We start from the raw sequence: 25560 nt of genomic DNA on the forward strand, positions 1-25560 counted from the left end.
CAAGCTAGCAAAGACGTTATAAATTAAGAACGAGTCGCTCATCGAACGTCACGCAATAAAGTATGAAACTCCGTTTCTACCGGATATAGCTCGATGCGATAAACCTTTGGCGACGTCACGAAGCAAACTTCGTTTTACATAAACTGACTTTAAACACCTCCCTTATTCACCTTAAAAACGAAATGGTTTTGCTATGAAAAAAATGGAAGATTCTTCAGAAGTTGAGCCGTTAGTTCCACAAGAACATGTGCGATCACCTGGGATTATCAGACTAGTTCCTCACAATCCAGAGCACACGAAAAAGGATGTCAAAGCACTTGAAATACTTACTATTTTTGTGGTTGCATTTGACACACATCGAGGTTAGTTACTTTAGTAGACGGTGTTATGGAGTATTATATTTGCAATAAACGCTAAGGATTTATTGCACGATTCACAGCATGTTGTCAACAAGTTATATATATCTTAGGAAATGTCATAGAATGGACTAAACCAGAGTTCATGAAGGACCAACTAGACGGATTAGAATTCAAAGCAATACCTAGTGGTGCTCATAATCTGGAGGAAGATGTTGTGTAAGTGATATTAATCTTTTTGGTACAACGTGGCAAGATATACTATGTATTCTGCAGATTGATGCAGGTTTTATTGTAAAACATAAATTCAGTTATTCAATAACATCTTAAAATCATTTTAGCTTTGTTTCACTCTTAAAAGATTTTTATAACAGATCTTTTGCCTATGTTATTTGGCGGTTGCTTGAAAAGTTGAGTGCTAGTTTTAAAATAAATAATATAATTGTTTCATTTAGTTAAATGTGAAAAATAAGCGTAATGTACTTTATAGGTATTTACAACATTCAGATTTATATGGAGTCGCTTGCTATGGAAAGCTTGCAGTAGCTAGTGAGTTAGAACGAGGAGCTCGTATGAGGTCAGTAGGAGTGATGACACAGTCAAACAGCCTGCTGCACATTCACGCTACCAAGTTGAAGACCCTTGTTATGTGAGTAAATTATGCTCTCTTTGAGGATTTTTCTTTGTGAAGTGGAATTATCAGTTTTTAAAAATTTATCTATTTAAATGGGTTTGGCTGAAATGCTTTTTTGTCTGTTTAATGATAAATTTTGAAACCTAGCTAGCATTTAGTTGGTAAAAAAGTAACGGTAATGAGCTGTAGGCCTAAATAGTTTTCTTTAAAATATTCTGCGAGTAAATTGTGCGCCATTCACTCAATCATGGAAGCTTTTCCACGAGAACTCATAAACGGCCTTTCACTTGTTTGTGGCTCTCTAATGGTTGACACTCATCTGCGTCTCAGCCAATAATAAATGCTCATCTATGATTCATTCAATGGTAGGCCAAATATTGTTTCATTCCATGATGAAAACTGATTTATAGCTCTTTCAATAATGGGCACCCTTCTGAGACTCAATCAATGACAAACACTATATCTATGAATTATTTAATGTTGGAAACCTATTTAAGACTGCCTTAATAAGGAACACCCATCTTGGACTCACCCATTGAGGGCCACTCATCTAGGTCTCACCCATTGAGGGACACTAATCTAGGGCTTTCTCAATCAGAGACACCTATGCAGGTCTCACCCAATCAGGGACACCCATTTAGGACTCACTCAATCAAGGACACCCATTTAGGACTCACTCAATCAGGGACACCCATTTAGGACTCATTGACCAATAATCAGGGACAAGCATCTAGGACTCACTCAATCAGGGACACCCGCCTAGGACCCACTCAGTCAGGGACACCCATCTAGAACTCACTTGATCAGGGACACCCGTCTAGGACTCGCTCAAACAGGGACACCCATTTAGGACTCACTCAATCAAGGACACCCATTTAGGACTCGCCCAATGAAGGACACCTAACTAGGACTGACTCAATCAAGGACATAAATTTAGGGCTCACTCAATTAGAGACACAAATTTAGGGTTCACTCAATCAGGGACAAGCATCTAGGACTCACTCAATCAGAGACACCCGTCTAGGACCCATTCAGTCAGGGACACTCATCTAGGACTCACTCAATCAGGGACACCCATTTAGGACTCACTGACTAATAAGCAGGGTTATCCCTAAACACCAATTATTAATGTCATGTCTGCTCGTTAATGGTACTCGCTACATGTTTGCTGCAGACACACACTGACTCACACAGGGGACTACTCACTTTTAGAGGAATACTTCCAGCGCTGGACTGGAGATCCTCTCACCAACTCTTCCCTTGTGGACCTCGATGTTTGTATACGATTATTTTTTTGCAGTTTTTGACCCTCTTTTTTTACACAAGATTTATTGAGAACATGTTGCGCTTGTTTATTTAATTTTAACCAGCTGTAATTCTGATTTAATTTGAAATGTCTTTCATCATTTCACAGAAGCAGTGTTTTCTGAGTTGCACCATGCTTCTTTCGACAGCTGAGGTACCCTTGCCAACATTTTGAGCGGCTTTTATCTTACTTGGGTCCATCACTCTTCACTATCTGGAAGTCTCTAATATTGCAAAAGAGAATCCTTATCTACGGAGAGCCACCTGCTGCACATCTCTGTCACCTGGGTTAGTTTTTCTCTTTATAAGGCACTTGTTGCTTGTGGTCATTAACAATGACCTTACATCTCTAAATCTGTTGTATGCTAGATGAATGTAATATATTTACAATGGCCATAGTATTACAAGATGACAGCTTCGCAGCGTTTTCTCTTGCATATCTCTGCTACCTGTTGGGCCACCATGCTATATGCATTGCATCATGCATCATTGCAACTCTGCGCTTGACATGGCATTCAGATGTCTATACCAGATACTACCATGATAGTGGTTAGCTTCTTATTTACAGTTCACTGTCTCAATAGTCTGATGTCCAATGCTGCCAGGATAACAAGGAGGAACATGTGCACTGTCTATTATTTTGTGAACATTGCTGACTGTGACCTACTTTCTCGACAGATCTCATATCTTGCATGTGAGTGCCATAAGTGTCATACAGTTGACGCTGTTGCTAAATTGATACATATTGAGCCTTAATCCTTGGTCATGTGTGATGGAATTATGAAACTTAAGGCTTATCTGCAGGCACCACAGAGAAGGTATTTGAGATAAAATCAGACCTGTATGATGTCTTCATCGATTGCGGGTCTGTCCGCATAACGAATTCCCGACTCTGTCCTGTTCTTACCCCTACTAGGGGTGATAGAATAAGGTTTGAAGAGCTCTACTCCACACTCAGGTGAGTCCAGTGGGCTGATGAGGTATGGGCTGATGAGGTGTGGGCTGAGGAGGTGTGGGCTGATAAGGTGTTGGCTGATGAGATGTGGGCTGATGAAGTGTGGGCTGTTGATGTGTGGGCTGATGAGGTGTGAATTAAGGAGGAATAGGCTGTTGGGGTGTGAACTTATAAGGTGTGGGCTGATAAGGTGTAGACTCATGAGGTGTGGGCTGATGAAGTGTGGGCTGATGAAGTGTGGGCTGATGAAGTGTGGGCTGATGAGGTGTGGGCTGATAAGGTGTGGGCTGATAAGGTGTGGGCGGATGAGGTGTGGGCTGATGAGGTGTGGGCTGATAAGGTGTATACTAAGGAGGTATACACTGTTAGGGTGTGGGCTGATGAGGTCTTTGGCTGATAATAGTAAGTGATGAGGTCTGTATTACAAATCATTTTTTGTAAGTTTTACAAGGAGAACAGGTATGTTTATTGATGAACGAGTTAGGTAACACGATGACTGGTGTGAAACTATTCAAACAACATGAATATTAGTAGAGCAGGAGGGCATCAAAAAGCTGTCAAAAAAGTGATTTATTCCTTTTGAAGGTGGGCTATGTGATAAGAGTGGTATCTAGATCAGAATTTCGAGCTGATTTCAAATATCTGGTTTCTACACCTCTCAGATTGTTCATTTTTGAGCAAAATAATTGGTATATTATTTTAATTAAATAAATGTCTGTAATGTTTTATGTGCTTCTGCCAACAATGTGATAATGAAAATGGCATATAAATACTAAATAGTTAGCAATAACCTAAGTTGAAATCAATTCTAATAACACTAAAATATTTATTATTCAAATAGTAGAATAATATTAGAAGTGTATTATATAATATTATGTATTCCCAGTTTAGTTGATATTGTGGCAGCTTTATAGTTTGTCCTTGTTATTCCGCAACTCCTATATCATTACAGGTCTACAAAACAAAATGAAAAGTATTTAGAAAGACTAAGACCATGTATATGTAATATTTTAGTATACATATATTCATCATTAATGCTTATTATGTTGAACCTTGTACTTTATTATGCAAGTGAAATCGCAATTAGTCAATATTTTATACGGTATGACACATATGTATTCTAATCAAACATGAAGCACATCTCTGGTTACAATACCACTCGAATAATAATCTTCTAATTCACAGTCATCTGAGTCTTCTGCATTACTACCTTCATCTCCATCTTTATTTCTATTGCTACAGCAGCTGCATCTGCACATGTCCGTACACTTGAGATCTGTGTTGTTGCACTGACAGCGACGAGACTGACATCCAGTTTTGCATCGACAAAACATGTCCATGAGCACATCAGGAGGTGCTGGTTGTTGTGTCATCCATCTAGCTTTAAGCTCTCCACCTTCCATAAACCATCCATGTTGCTGGGGGGATGGGGCATTGATGATGATTTGCTTGGCTCCTCTCTATATCGCGGCCTGATAGGCAGCCCTAGATATATGGAAATTTAACCCATATAGTGTAGGTGGTAGGTTTGATTGTGATGTGCGAGACGGTGAGCAGAAGATCTTGTTCCGTGCTTCATTGATGTGATTGGTCTCTTCACCATATAATCTGCATATGAATGTCTCAATAGATTCGATTATTGCATCATCAACTTCAAAATATGTTCCCAATGATTTCAGTGTATTACAGAATTCCGGATAGTTCTTTAGCAGCTTGACGAAAGTTATCTTCCTTTGGAATAGAATGCGTTTACACTGTCGCATCCACTTAGAGCATGGAGCCCGAGCAGTACTTTGCATCGTTCGGGTGTGACGACGGTAGACAGACAGCCTATGTTTACATATCTCAACTGCTTACCACAGCAGTAAATGAGTTTCTGTGATAGCAGCTCATCCACTAGAGATAGACAGCTTAGGAAGACATGATCTGTGTCCTGGCACTTGATTAGAACTTTTGAGCTGGGTTTGTCTTCCATTATTTTTGCGATAAGTGATAACATACGCGTATCTGCCTCCTCGTGGTCTGATGCCAAATTATCTATTTGGCTTACAGCGATTGATCCATCAAGGTCATAGCTGATCATGTGGCATTCTTGAGAAAAAGCTGTTACAAGATCTAGTTTCTACTTCTTGCTTCATGTATCCTTCAAAAATTTCACTAGGGCAGTCTTGTTTGAGCCATCTGCTAAAAATTCAGACCATTTTAGCAATGATTAGTTCAGACTAAACACAGCAACCTTTTACCTTCCTTTCACACTTCTACGACTTCTCTCACCTCCCTTAATGCTGATATCAGGGTATGTGTAACAAACAAAATCCACACGGCATGTGTGATACATGCTTGCAATACTAACTATTCGTTGCAAAAGCTGGAGTTTCAGGATCTGACTTTCGGCTATAGCATCAACCACAACCGCGTCAAAGACTGGTAGCTGATCCTGGTTAACATAAATTGATGGTTGATCAGCAACATCTTTCTCAACAGCAGCCATCAGAGCCAACTTAGCAGTCTTCAATATAGAGCCATCAGAGTAAGCCAGGGACCAGCTGATGTTGCCAAGAGAGAATGATAACACTGTTCTCAAATTCAAGTTGCGCTGTTGGCTGATCACTACCAAATTCTCAAACAGTCTGTGGGAACACTCTAGAACTTTTTACTTTGATTTCTTAGCTGATGGTAATGTGGTGAAAGTTTTGAGCTTGTTTCACTTGATAGATGCATTGAAATCAATCTCTTCGGTGCTTAATCTCTTCTGGACAAATTCTGAAAACCGTTTCTCTCCTATCACATTTGCCATTTCAAGATCCTACTTCACTTCAATGGAGGCTTCTGCACCACTGGTAATATGTACTAGCTTGGTGGTTTGAAGCGCAAATGGATTTATTCTTGCTGCTATGAGTCTTCCATGACTTCCCTCATTTCCTCATCAGCCTTCCATGGCTTTTCACGCATCTCATAATTTGCTGCATCTGAATCACCAAGCACTAGCATCTTCTTCATGTCTGTATGTACAGCTGTTCGTTCCGGGTGAGATAGAGTCCAGCGTTGAGAGGCCAATGACTTTCTGGTAAACCCTATGATTCTACCGTGAGACTTTGAGTCTCTTTTAACTGTTTGCTCAATAGATTGATTACAAGCGATAGAGCTGAATGGACAGTGATGTCGTGATTGATAAGTAAAATACCCCTTTTTCATAAGAGCCTCATACACCTTGCTCTGCGATACTTTCAGATTAGTCATCTCTGCATAGTACAGTGTGCCATATCTAGCGTAGTTTGTGTGGTCATAAGCAAAAAACCAAGGAAGGATCATACATGTAATTTATCTATGCATTTATGTCCAAATTGTAGGCTATAACACGTCATGTAAACTGCAAAGAGTTAGTTTTGCTGCTCACAAAATGTGCAGACAAAAATAAAAATGTTTTCTTTTTCTCCCACCAAAGTACCATCATCATGGAGTAATCATGAATTTGTAAAGTAATAGATATCTAGTCTCACCTCTTCTGCTGTCTCACATTCTTTCTGTCTCTTCTCATGTCTTTTCTCAGCTCTTTCCATAACAAGTTTCTTACAATACTTTTTTATAACAGGCATAATGACATAACAAGTCTGAACTCTCATCAAAGTTCTCAATGCTTAGCACTTTTTGTGTAATTTTACATTGAACGCTCTCTTCCTCCAATATCAACCATCTGTTTGAATACTGTTTGGCTGTCTCATATTGAAGTTTAGTCACTCTGATTAAGGTTTCATTCACAGACTGATCAAGACAGTGAAACAAGCAGTCTTGCTGCATCCTTGGCATGGGTTAAGAAGTGTTGAAAGTTGACTCACCTGATCTCAAATAAAAGCATTTACTAATTTTTGAAATTATAAAATAGTTTTCTTTGTCTGATATGTAAGGTTTTCTAAGCAAACTTGGAGTTGTCCCCTCCCATTTCGAAAGTGCTCAGAAATGTGCAAACACATAGGTGTAGAAACATTATAATTGAATTTATTTCTGACAATTTCTGATAATTGCATAAATTTCTGACTATGAAACATGTTTGTTTGAGTAGCCCACCATCTGAAGGAATAAGCTGAAAGATAAGTTCGTGTTCCTGCTCTACTATATGGCATATGGGTCTTCATAGCTTCGCGGGAATTAGACATTAGATTTATACCGTAAAACCTCTAATTGAACGCCATGGCACTCTATTTTTCAACCCTTCTTCCTATAGTGGCATTCAAATAGAGGTTTTACAGTAAGTTCGACACAGATCCTTATCAGTGACATTTGGCAATATTCATATAGGGCCTATTACACTGTTACCAAAAAGAGCCTGATGCCAGGTTGTTCTTTTTCAGACAACCCGTGTCCTGTGATGAGCTGCCCATGTCAGCAGAAGACATATTCTACTCATACTTTGGTACGCTAAATCGAATGATAGGAGAGACACTGCACGCTCTGTCCATCTCTGATGAGTCACGAATCACTCATAGCGACATCTCTCACATGGGCCTACATTCCAGCGACCGACCTTTTACAAACCTGCTGTTAGAAAGTTGTAATTTGGATATGAGTGTTGGCTGTATGTGTGATTGTCTACCGGGCAACCTCTTTTAGGCCCTTTCCTCTATTACTATAATATTACTATAATACTCACACTATGTTCAATCAATGGGAATAGGCATAGCTCGTCTCCTTGCCGTTGTCCATATTTCCTAGTCATCCCTAACTTTATTTCATGTACATGCAGTAGGCATACTTGATATTTATACATATTTTTAAATCTTATATTGTATTTCACTCATTTTACTGCTAATGACACCTGTTGGTGCATGGAACAATACAATTTTCTCGAGTTTATTTATTATGTTTATATGAAAACAATGTGATCCGGAGTGACTTTTAAGTACCTACACGCTTACTCTCAATCAATTGCTAGTAAAATTATTAGATGCTAGATCTACATGTATGTGATATGAAATTGTGTATGAACATGATAACAATAGATTGTGTTATTAATCGCCATTTACAGATAAAGTAGAATACACTTAAATATATGGTGGATGTGGAGTCGTCTCATGCCAGGTTACGTAGCCAATACAACTGGACAGACATCAATTAGTTCACATAATTGCCATTCCTACATGAATCTACAAGTACTATTTTATAATATTAGAACAGCTGAGTGTAAACTAGATGTCTACTCCATAACTGCCTAATCATTGTCATCAGGTCAAGGCTCAAATTGCCATACACCGTTTGATTAGCGGCCAAAATAAATAGAAGAGAGCAATGAATCCCTGGCCTTACACAGTACAGGTAGATTATGTTTCAGCCTGAATTGTTAGAGTTGCAGTACTCTGAGTTGTGGTATTCATGAAATGAAAGAAATTACCATTTTTTTTAAAAGCTTTTAATGCAGTGAAAAATTTCATTTCCATAAAATCTTCATAAAAGCTTAAACTTAGCTTCATTAAAAACTCACGATGAACTGCTAGAGATTTTAGCACTTAGGCTATAAAGTTGTGGTGAAAAATGAAATCACTCAGTTCGAGTCAACTCAAATAATTATAAACATTGTCTTATTTTTAACTACTTTAGCAACATTTGACATACATAGCTTTTGTTAACATATTATTTTGTTACATGTTAATTGTTAACAAATCGGAGTGAAATGAGCAATGTGCCTGGAGCATAAAAAAAATTTAGAAACTTGTAAAAATCATTGGGAATGCGTTCCCTCTTTCCAAAGCTTTCACTATCGAAAGAAAAGACATTTTGCAGTAAAAAGAATTGAGTGCGAAACACATTGGCCTCAAGTGACATTTGAAAAGTTGTTGCAAAGGATGCATAAGCTGGGTACGTTGTGTTAATATGTCTAACAGAGCTTCAGTTTAAATGTGTAATGTACCAATAAAGGAAAACAGTAACCTCTTCTGATCTACAAACTGTCTGAGACACATGACATATGTTCACCAGTGCTACATGTCCAGATTTATCAAGTTGATCACAGATTAGTTGAAAGTGAAAATGCATGTATCACTACAAAACTATATCCTGTTCTGACTTGCCGTATATGCAATGTGTAGAAGGTGCAGCATAGATAGCCACCTATCAGCATACCACAGACAACCACCCAACAGCATGCCACAGACAACCACCTATCAGCATACTACAGACAACCACCTATCAGCATACTACAGACAACCACCTATCAGCATGCCACAGACAACCACCTATCAGCATGCTACAGACAACCACCTATCAGCATGCCACAGACAACCACCTATCAGCATGCCACAGACAACCACCTATCAGCATGCCACAGACAACCACCTATCAGCATGCCACAGACAACCACCTGGCAGAATACTACAGACATCTGCCTAACATACATACCATAAACGGCCATCTACCAGCGAGCCACAGACATACCATAGACCGCCATCTACCAGCGAGCCACAGACATACCATAGACCGCCATCTACCAGCGAGCCACAGACATACCATAGACCGCCATCTACCAGCGAGCCACAGACATACCATAGACCGCCATCTACCAGCGAGCCACAGACATACCATAGACCGCCATCTACCAGCGAGCCACAGACATACCATAGACCGCCATCTACCAGCGAGCCACAGACATACCATAGACCGCCATCTACCAGCGAGCCACAGACATACCATAGACCGCCATCTACCAGCGAGCCACAGACATACCATAGACCGCCATCTACCAGCGAGCCACAGACATACCATAGAAAATTACAAACTACATAAGCTGTCAAAGCAAACTATTTACTACAAATAATAAGAGATTGGAGTGTGCCCAAATTTAAAGGATGATCGTATACATATATATATTTAAAAGATTAGCTAAGAAAAATACAATAAGACAATAGTTAATGACAAACACAAATAACAATATAAGTACTGTCTCAAAAGAGAGATATAAAATGAGTAGACGACTCTCAAGCCAAACTCCTAAGCATAGACATACATAAAAAAGATAAACAAAAAAAGATCAAGGATTTCTTAGCTAAGAGAGATTCGTGTTAGTTACATGATGCTACAATCTCTGGAAGACTCTTCCGTGTTGATTTCAGAGTCCAAAAGAGTGGAACAGACAGACTTCGCTATGAAACTGTATGTACCACTAACACTACTGTTGCCAGTCTTGTAAAATTCATTCATTACCTGTTTATCATCTACTCGGTTGTCACCCAGACTAAACTTAAACAAACTAACCGCTTTGTCTAAAATCTCTTTCACATTCAATGCTTGAGGAAAGCTAACCTCAGGGTTTCTTTCCAGTATCACGGCAGCCACAGTCAACACCTGAAAAAGAGCCAAAACGTAGAGAAGTTCTACATTACAGCAAGTATTTTTATTCTAAAAACATTGACTTAATGATTCCAATACAAATTTAAGTAAACGTCATTAGTGTCATTAGATGCCACAAACAGTTAGCATTTCAGCGATTTCCTACTTGACAATAAAAAGGAATAATGATCCCCTTAATGTTCAAAGCATATTTAAATCTTTGTATGAATTATATCAGAGTGTGTGTGATACGATAACGTAATCAGGTTACGTTTTCTTAGGCATATGTTACAAGCACAACATAAAAACTTTGGCTAATATTCATTCATTAAAAAGTGTCAATAGAAGGTGCAACATTCAACAGACCTCCACAATGATGTGTCTGTGTAAAGGCTCCTGGATAACACTGAGCATTTCTTCCACAAGCAATGAAAAGTGCATTTCCTGCAAAGTCAAATCTGAAAGTGTTGGTTGCTGTGGCAGAATGTAGCCATATAGTTCAATGCCTCCCTTTGACCTCTCCAGTATGTACCAGATCTTTTCACAAAAGCGATCTGGCATACATCCCAGGCATCCTTGCAAAGTCCGGTTCCACAAAGCTGGGCTGCCAAAAAGGTATATATTAACATGTCTCGATCAAATGCAAATATTCACTGTATATATTTAAAAAAAAAAGGTGGAGTGGGACTGCGAACAGTCTGGGCTGTTATGCAAGTCTATGCTATTTTGAGTTAGTTCAAAAATCTTGTTACCAAAATGACCAGCAGAATTGAACAGCAAATAAAATTCACAGAATTAAAATGAAAAAGGCATCTACCAGTGCATGGCAAGAAATATGCTAAAGTGAAACAAGTTGATAGCGGTCGTCCATGTACTATTTCAGGGTGGAACTAAACACAATGTCAATCATTCACTACATTTAGGGAAACAAATTAAACTCGAATAATACACCTTGCAAACAAAAAATGCCCATAAATTAAATTATTACAAATCTGCGTAGTAATGGATTCAGACAACAAATTTTTGTTGTACTCAGAGTGATCATGTTGGTTCTAAGTGTTGATAACTCCGACACCAAGTGTTTTTAAATACCAGTAAAAATATTTCACAACATCTCGATATTTCTCTTAATTATTGCCAAAGAGGTATTAGCCTCCTCTTTTAGTCTTGAATTACTTATGGTATTTTAGAAAAGTACGGGCTGATGATGTTGTGTTCAGAAAACCTTCCAGGTCATATTGAGGATAGCATTGTATATTACTTTGATAAATGTTGAGATGATTATCTAAACTAGAAGTAAGGCGGACTTATACAGTGGGTTAAGCGATAAAATTTATATAAAATACATTGTATGTTAAATATACAGCACCAATGATTAAAATTTGTATTTAAATTGGCTTCAGTATTCTAAAAACTGAAATGCTAAATGAAAATGAAACTAAATGCTTTTTCAATACTGTATAAAAAATTACAATCAAAAAATTTCACAGCATCATTCGTGGAGCGTCAATTAAAACATAGGAAGAAATGAAGCCCAGAGAACGATTACCTTTGTCTCCGGCTATCCTGAGCATCACCGAGGACTTCAACGAGTAGGTCAAATAGCTCACTTGGTGAGATGCTGAGTATGGATCGCTCTTGACCCTTATAGTCTAAAGCGTACTGCATGGCATGGAGAATCCAGCTGAAACATACCACAAGCCTCTGAATGTACAAATTCAAATTTATGTTGATAAATTCCAGTAATCAACATATTCTTATTGCTTGTTTATCATTCCAGTGATTTGATTATTCAGAGCCTAAATAGAAACTCATGCCAATTCATAATCAACCTTCTATACTCTTCCTTATTCTAACTCATCCTCCCGCTTTCACCTTATTCTAACTTAAACTACCTGTTTCACCTTATTATAACTCATACTTCCCATTTCACCTTATTCTAACTTATACTCCCTGTTTCACCTTATTCTAACTCATACTCCCCAGTTCACCTTATTCTAACTCATACTACCTGTTTCACCCTTTTCTAACTTATACTCCTTGTTTCACCTTGTTCTAACTCATACTTCCCATTTCACCTTATTCTAACTCATACTCCCTGCTTCATCCTATTCTAACTTATATTACCTGTTTCCTCTTCCTCTTCAATTCACATTTCAATTTTAGTTTATTCTACAAGTAGTTCTTACCTAATTCAATGAACAACTTTTAGTAACTTATTTTTTGCACTTCATTTCATTTGACTGATAGACAATACCCAATTCTGATTTTGAGAATTCCTGAAAACAGCTCAGGCCTGCTAGCCACAAGATGGCCGAGAATGAGAAGCATTTCTTGCTGAAGTACAAAATGCATGGGTTCAATAGGTAGGCACAGCCGCTCGAGCGCATTGTGTATCTCTTTCGGATTGATCGGTTTACATATGACTTCCTCTTCATAGCCAAACACTCCGAGAGTTACCAACTTGCCCCTGACTAGCATGCTGGTTATTGATGGTGCAAGGCTATCTGTCACCTTCTGGGTAAGAGCTGAGCACAGTCTAACCACAGACCTGTATATAAAATATCACGTGAAACTACAATCTATAGCCGAGTGCAATAAACTGAGTTATCATGAATATACTTCTCATTCTTAAATCAAGTGGTGTTTGGTCAAGCTGACTAAAAGTTTATACATAAATCATCGATAATGCACCTTGAATAGGCTTATTGAGATAAGCGAGCAAACTTTTTGACCTAATGAGGTGATTAGACATCATGCACAGCTATAACAAACAAAAAATTTGCTAAAATATAATAAATTTCAATGCATATTTGGTTAAGTGTTAACAATAATCACTATACAGTGCAGCCTCTAATGCCATGCCATGTCACCCATGTCACATGATACGTGACATGGCTTCTTACTGCGCTAACATTAGAGCAAACTTAATATCAAAATGTACTCCAATTCACTCAATCCACAGCTCACAAACATAGACAACTCTCTAATCCTGCAAATAATTACGCATAACATTAAATCAAATGCATTATATAAAGCAATGTGAAAAACTAAATATAAAAATAAAATAAAACTAAAATATAAAAACAAATAGATAAATAAAATGCTAACCAATAAAGCTTGTAGTTTTACTGTAAAGACATGCGAAGGAAATTGCAAGGCTTGACAATGCCTAAGTTTGGAGGTAGAGGCAGTAAGAGAGATATGTAGAGTAACTAGTATAGGTAGAGGCAGTAAGAGAGATATGTAGAGTAACTAGTATAGATAGAGGCAGTAAGAGAGATATGTAGAGTAACTAGTATAGATAGAGGCAGTAAGAGAGATATGTAGAGTAACTAGTATAGATAGAGGCAGTAAGAGAGATATGTAGAGTAACTAGCATAGCCAAATTTAACCTACACGTAGAGTAGATGAAGCTTAAGCAAGTGTTAATAATTTTTATTATTTTCAGGCGTGTACTTTGCCACATTTTATTTTTAATCTTCACAAGTTTTTTCACTTTCAATTAGTAAACTGAAATGCTTGAAAAAACTTTTAACGCCAAAGGTTAAAACTATTTCGTGTTTAGAAATAAATCTTTGCTCAAATTTCACATCAATTATTGGAAAAGTTGTGGAATTTTCCCAGCAAAAAATCCTTTGCAGTTTGCCTATTGCAAAGTTATACTTCCCATATGGCGCCCGTCAATATTTTTAAAGGGAGAGAAACAGAGCCATCGCAAAAACGAACCAGTCAGGAGAGCAGCTGTTGCTTGCCTCACGTCTTATGCCATCTAGTATATCACAGATGGGTTGATTATCCACGAGGTGATCAGTTCCGTATCTCTTGGCGAGATATTTTAGAGCGTGACTCCGTACACGCAGGTCCCTCGTTGATCGGTATAACTCAATGAGCTTCCAGTCTGCATAACTCTCAAGGTCCTGCAAAAATTACACTAGAGAAATGGCAGCACTTGCTTATTGCATCCGCTCTTAGTGCTAATAGGGTTCTTTAAAATTGCTAGCAATGATGAAAGTCTCCCAAAGGCACACGATGACAACATTTTGTTTTTAGCAGCGAATAAAACAATAATCGATACAGTAGACGCTACCATGTCGTAAATAATCTTGTCCAAGAATGTTTACATTATAGGGGGTTTTATGTTATATGAACAGGAAAATACATGTAAATCGTCTAATCCATTGCAAGATCATCCTGGTTGGCCCTTGAAATAGGAAAATAATTAAACTTACCTTTTTAATTTAATAGCTGTACAGTAACTGTGGTATTATGGGTTTGTATCAACAACTTATCTCTTGTTTCTTTCCATTTTCACTTGATTTCAAGTCAATGATTATGGTAATTTTACATTAACTTGAGGAGAGCACACACCAATGTAAATTTGAAGAAATTTTTCTCAATTTTTTTTAGACAACAAAGTTTATGCTGCAAAAAGAAAATTATCTATGTCTACAATAAAATAAAAAAATTATATTTATTATTGTACGAGTAGTATTTGTTTGTTCGTCCATTTTTCCGCAGCCGGGGTTGGAGGTCACAATGAAAGATTGATTTCGATGAGACTTCAATTCGTGACAGCCAGACTGGTAAACTGATACTTTAACACCTTCACCGATTGCCGGTCTCTGGGTATTTCTGAATAATTGTGCAGCTATATATTCTCTCACAGCATGCTAGACAGTCAGAGTACTAGTATATATAAGAGATACTCATATACGCCGTTCTCTCCCAAGTGAGGCAGGAGAGAAAAAATGATATTTTTAAGATGAACTGCGGGACTCTCATTATTCAAATTGAATTTGCACCGACTTGAGTTTTTATATTATATGGAATTTTTTATGTAACACAAAGCGCAAACTTTAGATAAATTTTGTACGTAAGATGTAATATATGCTATTGGCGGTTTACATTGTAGGAGCGTCTACTGTACTGGCAATAGAGCAACCTGGAAAATGAGTAGAATTCACATTGATGGGTGCTAATGCATAAAAGTTGCATAGGTTGTCTAGGCAAACTATTAAAATATGATCAGGGATGTCAAGTGAGTAAATACAATGTGATGATGATGACTCAGTACATTTGTTAAAACCTTCTACAGGACTCAATACACAGTTTCCATTCGTAAAACAGAGATCATAGCAAGCATAACAAATAGACGTCAAATATCAACTTGAGTGGAAATATACCAACCAAGTCAGCTGTTGTTTAATTTCTCTAACATATGCAAACTTTGTGCTCGGTTTTCATGTTTACCTTCTGATTCAGGATGAGCTGCTGCTCAACAACTAGCATTTCTGGAAAGTCAGCAGAGCTGTTTTGTTGCGAGAATGTTGCTTCAAAAAGTAATATGGATTAACTAATCCATTTTACATTTCAATCTCTATTGTATACGTAATTTTTTCAATTCTATTGAAAAAAAAACTTCAATTTTCAATCTTCAATTTTTATTGAATATTGATTTTCAATCTTCCAATTTTGATTGAAGATTGAAAAATGTTTTATACAAAATTTTTAATCTTCAATAAAATATTTTTAATTTTAGGGTTATACGTAGTTTCAATCTCTAGATATACATAGTTCTATTGTGAGTGTACAAATTATCCAAAAATAACAGAATGAAATATTATGACCACTAGTGCTCTGGCAGTATAGTGAGAGATGAAATAATAAGGATCGCGACGGAAGGCGAATGACTCGAGTTTGAATCCAGTACGAAACAATCTTTTATCCTGACCTCGACCTTGGCTTCGGACAGACGGACAAACACAGCTAGTATTATAGTGAATAGTGCAAATCTACATGAGAAAAAAATTAATACACAATTATATTATACATTCAAAAGCTAGTTCTGGTACAAGTATTAAAATTATATTATGAGAGAATAATATGATTCGTAAAAACTAAGGCTTGGCACTAGCATGCGATATCTTTGGCGTGAACTAAAGTTGATCTGAGGCCACTTTCACTTACCTAGGAGCGGGATTCTATTTCTAAGATATCAAAGTGATATCTTATCATGATTACTAAGAAACCTCATGATAGTTGAATAGTGCGCTTCACACTATTATCGTCGGTGATAATAATAATGTTCACACTATCACAAACCCATCTGCGTTTGCATCAGTGGCGTAGTGTTCTCATTTCTCTTTTTAAATTTTTGCAAAGAAATCTATTTGTTTCCGTGTGCTGGAACCAAATACTAGGCCGGCAGCAACTATCATAAACGGAAATGAATAACTCACGCTATCCGCGACCACGAATTACCATCGTCGCAATGATTCACATTTAAACAGCGGTTGTCGATGCTCGGCAACAAATCGGGAATGTTTGACAGCTGCAAACTTTTCCGATGTGTCCCCGTTGCTTAGTTGATGTCATCGGTTCACGATTCACATAATGAACGATGAACGCCGAAAGGAAAACTCTGACAAACGGCGATATAGCACGAACCAGCCTCTACTGAGTAATTAGTGTAAACCACAGTTCTACATCCTGATGTACAACTGATGACAGGCACACTAATTACCTTTGCTACTTCTGATTCATGATTATAGTAAGTGTTCAAACATAGAGATGTGATAAAATGAGGGGGTGACTAAAGTACCTGCAGAGGTTGGATCTTGGTGACCTCAATCTTGGTCGATAAGTTAACTTTAATCTCAGCACTGAGACTGCTGGCTACTTCCTGTACGGGTTTGAAACTCAGATCAGCGTGTCCAACTCTATCCTCACTAATATGTGTCAGGAAGTCTAGATGCTCCTTGGTACCAGACGAGACCAGACTCTGGACAAAATACAAAATAAGCTAACAGTTGTTCCAGATGTGATCGAACCAGAAATGCGGCGGAGTCAATATATCAGGAGCCAAAACATCTGGCAGCATTACAAATTGGAGAGGCGGAGAGCAAGAATCAGGACCAAGCAGGGTGAAAGAAAAAACGGTGTGAATGCCTAGCATTACCTAGGAGTGATGCCAGTACGAAAGGTTCAAAAAAACATAATGGACAGAATTATCAGAAGAACCAAATTTCATTAGCATTCTGGTTAGCGGTCGAGTTAAACGAATGGGTATGAGATGACAATACAAGACCTGATAGTTAAACGGTGATGACTTGGAACAAAGGTGGGGCAATTTTGAAGACACTCGATCAAGAAATAGAAACTTAAACTAGCTCATCTAAAGATTGGCTGTTGAACATCCTTATTCATGAAAGCAGAGCAAGAGTTAGTAGATTTTAAACAGATGACCTCCGAGGATAGCTTTATGGAACGCTTTAAAAATGTTCGCTTTGTGTGAAGAACTTCTTGCTTGCGCACTACATAAGCCAATTGGTGGAATTCTATAACAACCCTCGAAAATTTAGGCAGAGCGTATAAATATGTTTAATATGATATAATATTGGCATTTGGTATAGCGCAAGTATTTGGTATAAAACTAGTATTTGATGTACTTTTTATACCTTCTTTTTCGGCGTTTGGAGAACCTGCTCCGACCTTGCGTTATAATTATCTGCCAAGTCGGATAACCAAAACATGTACCTTGGCGACTAGATGAGGAAAATGTATTAAAATGGTAACCAACAGAAGCACTGTTGTCTCGCATTCATGTATTGGCTAATCCTCAGCACTAACATCTTATATCATTCGTCGGACCACTTTATGTCACATCACAGCTACGAGCTTGCATCGCAATTATTTTTGTTTTCAAAATTGGTTTTTGTTAAGCTGACATAAAACCATTGCTGAAAACTGAAATACCATGATATTGGTATATTATATTATATTGGTATATTATACTGGTATATTATATTATATTGGTATATTATATTATATTGGTATATTATATTGGTATATTATATTGGTATATTATATTGGTATATTATATTGGTATATTATATTATATTGGTATATTATATTGGTATATTATATTATATTGGTATATTATATTATATTGGTATATTATATTGGTATATTATATTGGTATATTATATTGGTATATTATATTGGTATATTATATTATATTGGTATATTATATTATATTGGTATAGGTGAATGGAATTTTAAAATGCTGTCAACTTGTAAGGGAAATCTAAAAACCTATTTCATTATAGTGTTGAGTGAATACCTGTTCATTGGTGATGCATAGCTCAAATTTTAGTGACAAACTTACATTATAAATATATAACTGTTCCTTATCATGCCTACAATTTTTTACTGATTCCGAGTAAAAAAAATATTTATATAATCCCACGGTTTTAGAGCAGTATTAAGAAATCACTCATTTGGATAAAGATTTGTATAGAGACAAATCCAACAACTAAACACGCCCATGCACTAGGAAAGGAGCACATTATCGGCCATGACGAAAGAGCTAGTTGGTTTATCACCTGCTTTACTCCCCTCTATCTTTATAACAGCCATTTATTAGCTTGACTCAGCAATGTGATTCACCTGAAGCCTGTCCTGCTTTATCCGAACAGAACCAGTTTTACCAGACTTGAAAAAGGAGAGAAAATCGATAAGGTATCGAGCATTAGGTGCAGCTACCATAGCGTCAGTCACCATGACCAGGTATGTGGGGCGACCTGAGAGCTTCCACTGACTCGCCAGAGTTTCAACACCCGCCTATAATAAGAATTACAGACAAATGAGAGACTAGCTGATCCAGAGTACTTGCTATGGCACACAGATCTCTAAATAACTCACCTGCACTTGTTTAATAACACATCTGAGGTCTTGGGAAATGTAGAAATCATTGAGCTCAAACAAGAGAGGATAACTGATCACTGTTTGTCCACAGACCCTATAAAACTGCAACAGAAATGCATTATCAATATTTAATAAGCATACCGACTGTTCCAAAATTACCAGATTTACTTACAGTTTTTTTAGACTTATTCTGCATAAGATTGGGTGGTTTTAAAAACACTATACAGGTGAACAGGTAACAGGTAAACCTCTACATAAGAAGCTAATTCATTGCAAGATCTACTTTTTATGCTTTAAAACAGTCATATGTTAGAGTGCATATTAATTTACAAGAATACACTGTAACTGCAATTCTCCTTAATAATTCTACAGCTCAAAACAGAGGATCCCGCCTTAATAAATACTGCACATTAATTACACAATAAAACTAATATAATGTATTTTAATAAATCCCACTTTGTCATTGTATTAGTCTGAGTACATGCTATGCGTTTTGATATTTTAGGCTGATTTCATCCAGCCTTCACACAACGCTAGTACATTATATAAAACTCAAAAGATAAAACTAATTGTAAAAATTCAATCAATGAAGTTTTAACGAAAACTGCTCCCTTTACTCTCCACATGACAGTCAAACAAACACACCAAGTGTTAACAACCAGAAATATATATATTTAATAAATATATATAGGTATGCCTCTGCCTCATTCGTATATGCCTATATTTAATAAATACATGCATAAACGAATGACAGGCGATGAAACAAGTGCAAACATGCAGAAAGCGTGTGCGCATGACGATTGCCAAAACAATTGAATCTTGCTCCTTATACATGTATGTGCTTTCTTCTTTTTTAGGCTCCGCCCCCTTTTTTCTTTATTTTATGCTCGGACTTTTACTTGGCCGTTCGAGTGTCCTTAACAGTGACCAAGCCTTTTCTGGTGATGGGAAAGCTCGGCCTTGAGACAATGGTGACCAGGAGGTCGATTTCTTAGGTTACGGCAGAGCACTGCTCATGGTGCTCTGCCGTAACCTAAGTAGCAATCGCTATTAGGTGTCTACTGATACTTTACTTTAGAGAAAGGTAACACCAGGACAGGTAACACCAGGACAGGTAATTAGGTATAGTTCAAACTACAGACGGTTCCCAACCTACGAACGAGTTACGTTCCGAACGATTCTTCGTAAGGTGAATTTGTTCGTAAGTTGCTTCAGTGCTATATTTTGTATTATAATTTATGTTTAAGACCTATATAAGTATATTGAAGGTTTGTATAAGTATGTTTAAGGCTTGTATAAGAAAACCTGTATTGGTTTGCACTGAAAAAAATATTTAACAAAATGGAGATAATACTTTGGTGGACGCCGGGCCATGATACTGCATTTCTTATTTATTGTATGTCTTGTCCTTTTTATTATATTGTTGTTTTAATCGTTATGCTATCACTTATCGTTGTTGTCTTATTTTTTGTACGTGTTGTCCATTTATTATACCGTTGTTTCACTCGTTATGCTATTGTTATATCTGATATACTGTCATAACACTATCACTTATCGTCACTTATATTGTTGTCATACCAACGCAGAAGCGGTCCTATTTATTCACCTTGTTAGCCGGTGTTCTTGCCGTTAGCCGGAACGGTTGATGTTATTGTATATAAATGAGTGCGCTCATTTAGTTGAGCAGAGCAGATAGCCGTACGCTCCTCGGCTAGTGAAATTTCCTTCGCTAATTATAAGCTGAATGAAACTACACGCACTCTCTTCTCTTTATTTATTAGTATAGATCGCGCCAAGTAAAGGCCGGCAAATCCCTTTACAATACGTATGTAAAGTTCAAACAAAGTTCAAACAAATAACTCGAAAGTTATTCGAGTTACGAACAACGGTACATACGTTCGTATGTACGTTGTTCGTAACTCGAATGTTCGTAAGTAGGAAACCGTCTGTACATGTAACTTCGCTAATTTTATACATAATTTTCATCAGAGTTTTCACTTTCACTTATCAAAATGCAATACTTCAAAAACTTCAAACAACATACACAAAAAAATACTTTGGGTGTAAGATTATATATTGCATGGAAATTCATATGTTAAGGCAAACGTAAAAAGAGGTTATACTGTATATTCAAATTTTATGAATAAAACATCTCCCATATAGCTACATACCATAGAGGTACCCAACAGGCCAACAGGCCTCTCCGGCCGTCCAGTAAGATTAAGTTTGTAGTTTACTCCCATAAATTTAAGGGCTTTCTTCAACTGGTTGGGTGACCAGATCTGAATAGGTTCTACTTGACTAGGAGTTTGTGACACAACGCCATGGGTAGCAAGTACCTGCTGAAGCTTTACGCTTTCAGCGATGACAGCGACCTGTATGAGCCGGTCCTTGGCAGATGCCTGCATAAATAGACCCCAAGAAGATTCATGAAGTACAACATGACATCATAAACATAAGGATTAGATCTCTGGCAGGCTAGAGCAAAATAATAAAAGAAGACATGCTGTGTTTGGCTCTGCTTAGACTGTTGCCATTAAGAGAAAAAGCGCAACAACTGATGACAATGAGCAAAGGCTACAAATATTACCTCAAAAACTGTATAGCGATGGCTGAATCTTGGTCTCTCAGAGGCAGATAGATGACGTTTAATAGGATCCAAGTCATTGACAGGAAGAAGGTTCTCCACTGTGAATAGATACACGAATAGCTGCAATGACAAACCGTGGAGCAACTCTAACAAAAAATCACTCATCCTTAGAGCAAATTGTCAGGTTGGAAAATGTGATGGGCTCACGCAGTTGAGATATTTAATGCACTTGTGCTATATCTACTTGGGCCACAACTGAGTAAAATGTACAAAGGTTCTATACAAACAAGTTACCTATGGGAAGCAATGCAAGAACACCTTGTGGGTTTACAAGCATGTACAGATACAACCTCAGAAGTGTACTATGAACACTATACTAGAGACACTTGCCTAGTAGAGCCATGACTATATATACAGACTGTCCCCATAAGAAGTAGTTATTGGAATCTCCTCCAAATGCCACCCAATGGCGCTGATTAGCAGGGCGTTCCAGCTCCGCTTTTGGTATGTAATAATATTGCGGCACGAGCAGACCTGAGAATAAAGACGGGATTACTTGGCAACGCTGCAGCGCATTAGTAATGAAAAGGCGCATAGACAATACAGTAGTCTTCTACTTAGATGGCTGCATGAAACTGTTCATTTGACCATTTCATGAGCGGGTGAGCTTATATGTACGCCGACATGGATTTTAAGAAAATTATGGATATGAACTTTGAGTATATTAAGAAACTTGTGGATAGATAAACAACTTTTAAGACATTCATGTTAGACTAGAGATAGCTTTAAGGTTTATACCTCGTTGTTAAAATACACTTCAATAAAATATTTCGATAGCGGCAAAACATGGTCTGTTAGAGAGCAAAAGGTCCTTCAAAATGCCGCTATGATTCGTTAAGATGGTTTCATTGTTATCTACTCAATGTTAATAATAAAAACATATAGATGAATGCGCAACTTAATATGTCATAATTTATTATTATGCGAAGGCATAGACGCAGCGATATGAAATGCAGTAATCTCTCATTTTTAGCAGGTAATCGGGATCGGCACAACCCGAAAAATGTGAAAATCCGCGAAATGTAAACTAATGAACTCATACGTAATAAAGTCATTTTGTCAATTAATCGTAATCATTTTCCTAATTTTCTTATTTTCATTAGTCAACTTTGAGGGTGTAAAAGAGACCTGATGAACGATGTCACAAGCGCATTGCACTTCCCAAAACATGACAAGAAAAGAGCAAATCATGGTGACTGCTAGCACAATGATGCTCGCAGAGAGATCTCATTGCGACTGAGTATGAGAGAGATTTCTGTATTTCACATGATTTAGTTTATTATTTTAATCTATTTTTTTAATGAATGTTTTATACTCTACAAAATATTGAAGCCGTGAAAGGTGAACTGCGAAGTACTGAGGGATTATTGTATAGCCAAGTATTGACTTTTATAACAACATTATAAAGCTTAGACTATGTTAGTGACTAAGACTCGCTAGTAGAAATACTAGATAGGAATCATCTCTAGGTTGACAGCTCAAGCTAGTATCACTAGCTGTGATTACAGTAGATTGTTCATAGTGTGCACTATGGTAGTCATTTCAAATTGAAAGTTAAAATACATTAGGATGTAAGCCTCAGAACTAATTACATATGTATCTCAATACGTTATGAGTACATGTATAGGGAACCAGATGAATACAGTAGACGCTCCTACAACGTAAATAATTCCTTCAAAGAATGTTTACGTTATAGAGATTTTACATTCTACAAACTGTAAAATATATGTAAATTACCTAAACCGTTTAAAATTCTTTCCAAAATCACCCCTTTGGCCTTTCAAAAAGGAAAAAACTAGGCTTAACCTTTTATCATAATGGCTGTAGAGTAACTGAAGTATTATTAGTTTGCATCAACAACTTTTTCCCTTTTCCTTATTATTTTCACTTGATTTATGGTCCATGATTGCAGCAATTTTACAATAATTTAATGGGAGCGCTCACCTTCAATGTAAATTTACATAAATTATGTTTATTTTTTGGTAGGCAGCAGGTTCATTCTGCACAATAAACATCGTAAAAAATGTTCTTATGTGACTAAAAAAAGTAAAACAGAAATGAATCTTTACTACAATAAGAGTGGTATTTATCTGTCTGTCTGATCATCCGTCGGCAGGGTTCAAGGCTAGGATAAAATATAGCTTTAGACAATACTCCATTTTGGTAGACCTGCACTCTAACTCCTGTACCAATCAATTGCCTTAAAGTACCCTATTCCTCAATAATTGCGCAGCTACTTATTATCTGCACTTTTATTGACACGCCTGACGATCTCCTTATCTCTCACAATGAACTAGACTGCCAGGGTAGGAGCATATAAAGAAATAATCTCACATGCCGTTTTCTCTCCCAAATGCGACTAGAGTGAAAGCGATATCTTAAGGCTCACCACGAAATTCCTTTTGACAACTCACACCGACTTGACACTTTATGTTATATGGAATTTTTTATGTAGTACAAAGAAACAACTTTACATAAATTCTTCACATTGTATGGAAATTACGTTACAGAAGGTATAAGTTATAAGAGCGTCTACTGCACTAGCAAATGACTATCTCACCATGTGAAGATTCTTTTAGTAGGGCCGTCACCTCTTCGTATCCAGCTCGCGCATTCTCATAATCTCCACTAAACACACCTAAAGAGAGCATCAACAATGTATAAACACCTGCAAGAATTATAGATTGTAAAAAGCAAAAAGTGTGAGCTTAACTTGTGAAGCAATAATGATAAGATAATAATGATAATGATAAGATAATGATAATAATGATGATAACAGTTTGTCTCAACCAGCCAAGTTTAATACAGCTTCTAAGCTTTATAGCTTTATAGCCTATTAGAGAGAGTTATGACTATGTTACATTTTGTGCAGACCTCAACTTATATAAGATCCTGTTACTGAATCAACGCTATAATGCTAACTCATTCCAGAAATTAGCCTGTCAGCAGGTCACTTGAGATGGATGTAAGCGGTTTATAATGAAGCTACTGAAGTAAAAACTAAGTTATATATATAATATTGCTAGACATAACCGGTCGGACACCTTTTGAATTCGGACCAACAATTGTATAAACCTAATAATACTAGATATTCCACTGTCATACAGCCCACGACCAAAGTGATATTGGAAAAAAGAACGGGTACTGGTGGTTGAGAAATGCAATATTAACAGTCAAATGGCACTGCAGTGCAATAGGATAACTGCAATGGTAGCTGCAATGTACTGGGTGTGGGTGTTATTATATACAACAAACAGCAATAATGAAAGGAAAAAATTATATGTTTATATATCTCCCCTTGCAATAGGAGAAATGCAATACTGGCCAATACTAGAAGTAAAATGCACTGATATTATTAGAATAACCAATATTATTAATATAGTAATAATAGAAAACCAATGCACAATTTTGTTTACATTTCAAAACGTCATAGCTAACAATATCAAGAAGTTGTGATATTTATATAGATTTTTAGAAAATCTATTTAAAAAAGTGCTTGGTCATGACAAACAGCAATAATGAAGGGAAAAGATTATATGTTTATATCTCTCCCCCTGCAATAGGAGAAATGCAATATTAGAAGTAAAATGCACTGATATTATTAGAATAACCAATATTATTAATATAGTAATAC

At 37.0% G+C, this 25560-nt stretch overlaps 2 protein-coding genes across 2 annotated transcripts in view; one reads left to right on the forward strand and one right to left on the reverse strand.

Annotated features, from left to right (window-relative positions):
• The first annotated feature begins 57 nt into the window (after positions 1-57).
• LOC137388311 (DENN domain-containing protein 11-like) lies at positions 58-8283 on the forward strand. Its single transcript, XM_068074827.1, has 8 exons — positions 58-362; positions 470-575; positions 847-1005; positions 2165-2264; positions 2445-2583; positions 2864-2989; positions 3100-3253; positions 7600-8283. Exons 1-8 carry the CDS (start codon positions 194-196, stop codon positions 7856-7858), a joined length of 1212 nt encoding a protein of 403 aa, XP_067930928.1. The 5' UTR covers positions 58-193; the 3' UTR covers positions 7859-8283.
• Positions 8284-10078: 1795 nt separating this feature from the next.
• LOC137394574 (phosphorylase b kinase regulatory subunit beta-like) overlaps positions 10079-25560 on the reverse strand; it is a 29725-nt gene continuing 14243 nt past the window's right edge. Inside the window, 12 exon segments of the mRNA XM_068081307.1 lie at positions 10079-10582; positions 10934-11171; positions 12117-12251; positions 12825-13118; positions 14297-14487; positions 17172-17351; positions 19019-19192; positions 19274-19378; positions 21448-21678; positions 21867-21964; positions 22257-22400; positions 24487-24564. Of these exon segments, the coding sequence (XP_067937408.1) occupies positions 10304-10582; positions 10934-11171; positions 12117-12251; positions 12825-13118; positions 14297-14487; positions 17172-17351; positions 19019-19192; positions 19274-19378; positions 21448-21678; positions 21867-21964; positions 22257-22400; positions 24487-24564 (2147 nt within the window). The 3' untranslated portion in view covers positions 10079-10303.

Source organism: Watersipora subatra, chromosome 1 (genome assembly GCF_963576615.1).
Source record: "Watersipora subatra chromosome 1, tzWatSuba1.1, whole genome shotgun sequence".
NCBI lineage: Eukaryota > Metazoa > Bryozoa > Gymnolaemata > Cheilostomatida > Watersiporidae > Watersipora > Watersipora subatra.

What these genes read in the sequence shown, in the direction of transcription:
- LOC137388311 (XM_068074827.1), top strand. Translation starts at nt 194, where the DNA reads ATGAAAAAAATGGAAGATTCTTCAGAAGTTGAGCCGTTAGTTCCACAA. An exon ending in AAGTTGAAGACCCTTGTTAT is followed by an intron (nt 1,006 to 2,164) that starts GTGAGTAAATTA and finishes TGTTTGCTGCAG; the next exon opens with ACACACACTGACTCACACAG. An exon ending in CTTCCCTTGTGGACCTCGAT is followed by an intron (nt 2,265 to 2,444) that starts GTTTGTATACGA and finishes TTCTTTCGACAG; the next exon opens with CTGAGGTACCCTTGCCAACA.